This window comes from Empidonax traillii, unplaced genomic scaffold, assembly GCF_003031625.1.
Source record: "Empidonax traillii isolate 1590-97213 ecotype Southwest subspecies unplaced genomic scaffold, ASM303162v1 scaffold786:size292376, whole genome shotgun sequence".
In the NCBI taxonomy this organism is placed as follows: Eukaryota; Metazoa; Chordata; class Aves; order Passeriformes; family Tyrannidae; genus Empidonax; species Empidonax traillii.
The window spans coordinates 260,919-264,874 of NW_020955979.1; the positions used below are offsets into that span (position 1 = coordinate 260,919).

The following is a 3,956-nucleotide window of genomic DNA, read 5'->3' on the forward strand; positions in this document are numbered from 1 at the left end:
AAACAACCAGGAAGATGAGAAAAATGAAATAACCAGAAATTGATTTTTGCAGCAGAATTACTGAGCATTGTTCTCCCTTAGAGCAAATCAAAACTCTTGAAAGAGATCACTGTGAGTTAGGATAATCTTCTAGTCCAACCCTAGAAAAGTTGCCAGGGGTATTCTATCTTCTCCTAAAACTAAAGTTCTGCCCAAATAAGAAATACAACATCAAAACTTCCCCCAAGGTGAAAAAGGTATTTTGGGCCAAGACCACAAAACTCAGCAGATACAAAATTGTAAGAGAAATACAAGATTCATTAAAGTTAAATTACAATTCTAATGCAGTGCAGATTAACTGAACTGAATATATTTCATGTCTGTACCACCAATATTATCAAAAGTGTTCAGAAAAGTAGTTTTAATATCATTTTCTTAAGAAACAAGAAAAACACTAAAAATACCTAATACCATATGGGAAGAGTGCCTGGCACTAAGCTCATTAATATTTTTGAAACAGAAATACAATTACATACTCCTTGTTTACTGATGCTAAAACTGAGGGTTACTTCACAATCAATGACTCTGGCATTAGGGAAATGCTCTGAGTGAACAACCACATGACAGTTTGATGCTAGAATCTGTTTTATGTTGTCATGCATCTGCACAGAGAATTCCATGACTGAAAAGATTTGCCACTAGTAATACAGCCATGGTGGTTTTTATAATCTATTTATTGTGATGTCCAATTTTATACTGATTCATTCTATATTTAAACCAGTTACTGTTTCTGTACTGATGATTAAGTTACACGTGTTTGCATCTGTAAGTAAATTTTAAGTGCATGGAAATATAAAAAGGCAGGGACAAATGAAGAGTAAGACAAAATGAGAAAAAAACTCACCTGAAAAGGTCAAAGATTGTCAAATATGTGTAAGCAGTTAAAGCTGTAAAAAAAGTAAATGTTAAAAATTAATACAGTTTTTCAATGCAGAAATCACTTGTATTCTAAGTCCCTTTCATGCAGCTCTCATCAATTTTCTATCTATATAAACCATCTCTGCTGATAGAACAAGTCTCTGTGAACGTTCTAAATTTAACGTCAAACAGATTGATTATGGCAATCCCAATTCTACTAAACCATGAAATAATGCCCAGACATAAAAGGTATTACATTTGCGACTAAGTTGTAACTAGGCATTTACATACAGAAAAGTCAGGAGATCTTCCAAAAGCACACCACCCCCCAAAGCAAGAGATTTCTTTTGTGCATTACTGCAGTGAAAAGTAGGTTCAACAGAATTTTTCACTTGATTCGCACCTCTGACTTATCTCAAAACCACAAGAAAACTGTATCAAAAATTAAAAATGTGCAACATCCCATTTTCAGAAGAGAAGACCTCAAAGCCCCTATTCAGAAGTAGAAAACATACAAAACTGCATTGGGCCTGGCTGAGATGGAGTTCGTTTCCCCACAGCAGCCCTCACAGTGCAGTGCTCTGCACTGGTAGGTGCAAAGGTGTTGATAACACACCAGTGTTTTGGCTGCTGCTGAGCAGCGCTGGCACAGCATCAGCGCTGTCTCTCAACATTCCCCCCCTATCAAGGGGTTGGGGGTGGGCAAGATCCTGGGAGGGGACACAACCAAGATAGCTCACCCAAACTGACCAAAGGGATATTTCCATACCATGTGATGTCAGCTCAAATATAACAGCTTAGAAAAGGAGGGGGGAGGGAGAGGGGCATTCGTTATTAGAACGTTTGCCTTCCAGAGCAACTGCTATGTGTTGCTGAAGCCCTGCTTCCTGGGAAGTGGATGAATATCACTTGCTGATGGGATGAAGGGAGCAATTTTTTTTTCTCTTTGCTTGTGAGCACGCAACCTTTTGAACCTTTTGCTTTAGTAAAGTGCCTTATCTCACCCTAAGAGTTGTCTTCCATCTCATTTTCTCTTCCCTTTTTCTCTCCATGGCTTGGTGGGAAATATTCAGACAAGGTCAAAATATCACAGAAACACTGTGATATGGGGCATTCCTGGAACCAAAGAAGCCCAAGCCATTTGCCACACTACAAACATCTTCGTTCAACTGCAAGTGAGGGCTGTTGTATGTCACTGGTGATATTTACACAAGGAACAGGTTTGAGGACTAACTCAGAAGTCTACTAGTTTTCAGTCTTAAAGATGAAGAAGATACTGCAGGAAGCAAACCACCAGCAGGCTGGGAAAACCTTTAACCCATCCACACTTGCCTGTGAAAAATGTCTCTAAACTGATTGTGGCAAATCAAAAGGAAGCTCTTTCAGCATGTGGCTGTGTAGCCACCTAACTCCACTACCTGCTGAACTTTGCTTTTTCAGTCTGTCAGAACTTCACAAGCTAAGAAACACATGGTAGTCGGTTGTAGTTTCAGTACAGGAGAGCCACCTACCTATGCTGTTTGTAGAGCTGCACCACATGAGCAGGAAGCCAATACATATTAAATTTATAGCACCAAACAGCAAAATCTTCCAGGACTGTTGATGAGAATAAATATGTATTTTACATCTTCCAAAATTTACAAGACAAAAATACATCTATTTTGTTTTAAAAAACAATATTGCAGCACTTCATCATGCAAACAGAACTGGCTTCTCTCCCCTCCCAGAAATTTACCACTCATTTCAGAACAGCAAGCCCTTATTCTATTTTAAACTTTATAAATTATTTCAAAACTCATTTATAAACAGCCCTTGTCCATCATACTTAGAATACCTTTTTGGTCTAAAAAAGAAATCATCCCTGTTTAATATTTGCATTGTATTGTAGTACACACCATCTGACTTCTGAAGACAGACTTGTACAGCTTTATATTATTGGGTTCCTTTTTTTGAGCTGAAACTTTGGTCCCAAAAACCATCCGCACATATTCAGTTTAGAGTTCTACTGAACACATCAAATATAAGTATAATTCTGGAGAACACTAATCAACAGGGACAGTGCACAGGAAGGGATTCAGCTTCAGAGCTGGATTCTTTTTTTAAGCACAGTTAGAAAATTCAAAGAAAATTTTTCAAAATATACTTAATAATATATTCTAACTTATCACAGCTAATGTCTTTTTATTATTATGATGATTTTTTAAAGCAATACTTACCCTTCTATCTGCTGCAACCAACCTAAATTCATGTGTTAACTTTCCAACCAATGATCTCTGTGATTTACGGAACAGATGTATTGTCCCCTTAAAAAAATTTCAATAATTTAATTAAAAAATTTTACTTAAGCCATAGTTTAAATTAGCAAAAAGAAAATATTAATTTGTGAACTATTTTCATAATTATGTCAAAGACTAAAAATGAATTTTTTGTGTAACTAGTAAATATGCCATAGACATTAAATACAACAGTATTTTGGTAACCATTTCACACGGTTATTCTATTAGAAAATGATAAATTACTTAGAATCAAGCTTCATTTAGACATAATCCACAATTCAGGTTTACTGGAAAACATACTAAAATACCATTTAAAGAGCGGGTTTTAACTTTTATTTAGATAAAACTACTACAGACAGTCTGACAACACAAATATTTTTCTTTATCAAAGCACACTTCCCACCTAAAGCCAACAGATTTACTAAACAGGAAAATACTGTTTATGTATCTATAAAAGAGAACCCATCAGAGAAGTGAAAACAATGCTAGTATCATCTGTGATGTGGTGCACACAAGGCCAGTAACACGATGAGAGATACAAACAAGCTCGGTTTCAGCTTAATTTAGTAAGTAATGGCCAGTCTTCGCGAACGAAGAACGGGGGAAGGTCTTTCCACCTTCCAGCCTGCGCATTGGATTTTTTAGGTGAGACACAGTGTGCGCGGAACTGAGCCCACCCTTTAATCCTGAGGTTCATCTGCCGGGGCCAAGCACGCTTGGACGGTGGCAGCGAGGTCCTCAGGACGTAGATGGATTGCCTTACAGGGCTAACGAGCTCCATCT

The 3,956-nt window shown here is 37.3% G+C and overlaps 1 protein-coding gene across 2 annotated transcripts in view; it reads right to left on the reverse strand.

Moving 5' to 3' along the window:
* SLC30A6 (solute carrier family 30 member 6) overlaps positions 1–3,956 on the reverse strand; it is a 20,665-nt gene that overhangs the window by 13,347 nt on the left and 3,362 nt on the right. For both annotated transcript variants that reach the window (XM_027901469.1, XM_027901470.1), the window contains exons 2-4: positions 3,114–3,200; positions 2,409–2,493; positions 884–926 (exon numbers count right to left, since the gene is read on the reverse strand). In XM_027901469.1, coding sequence (XP_027757270.1) covers positions 884–926; positions 2,409–2,493; positions 3,114–3,200 — 215 coding nt within the window. The remainder of the gene's footprint in view (positions 1–883; positions 927–2,408; positions 2,494–3,113; positions 3,201–3,956) is intronic.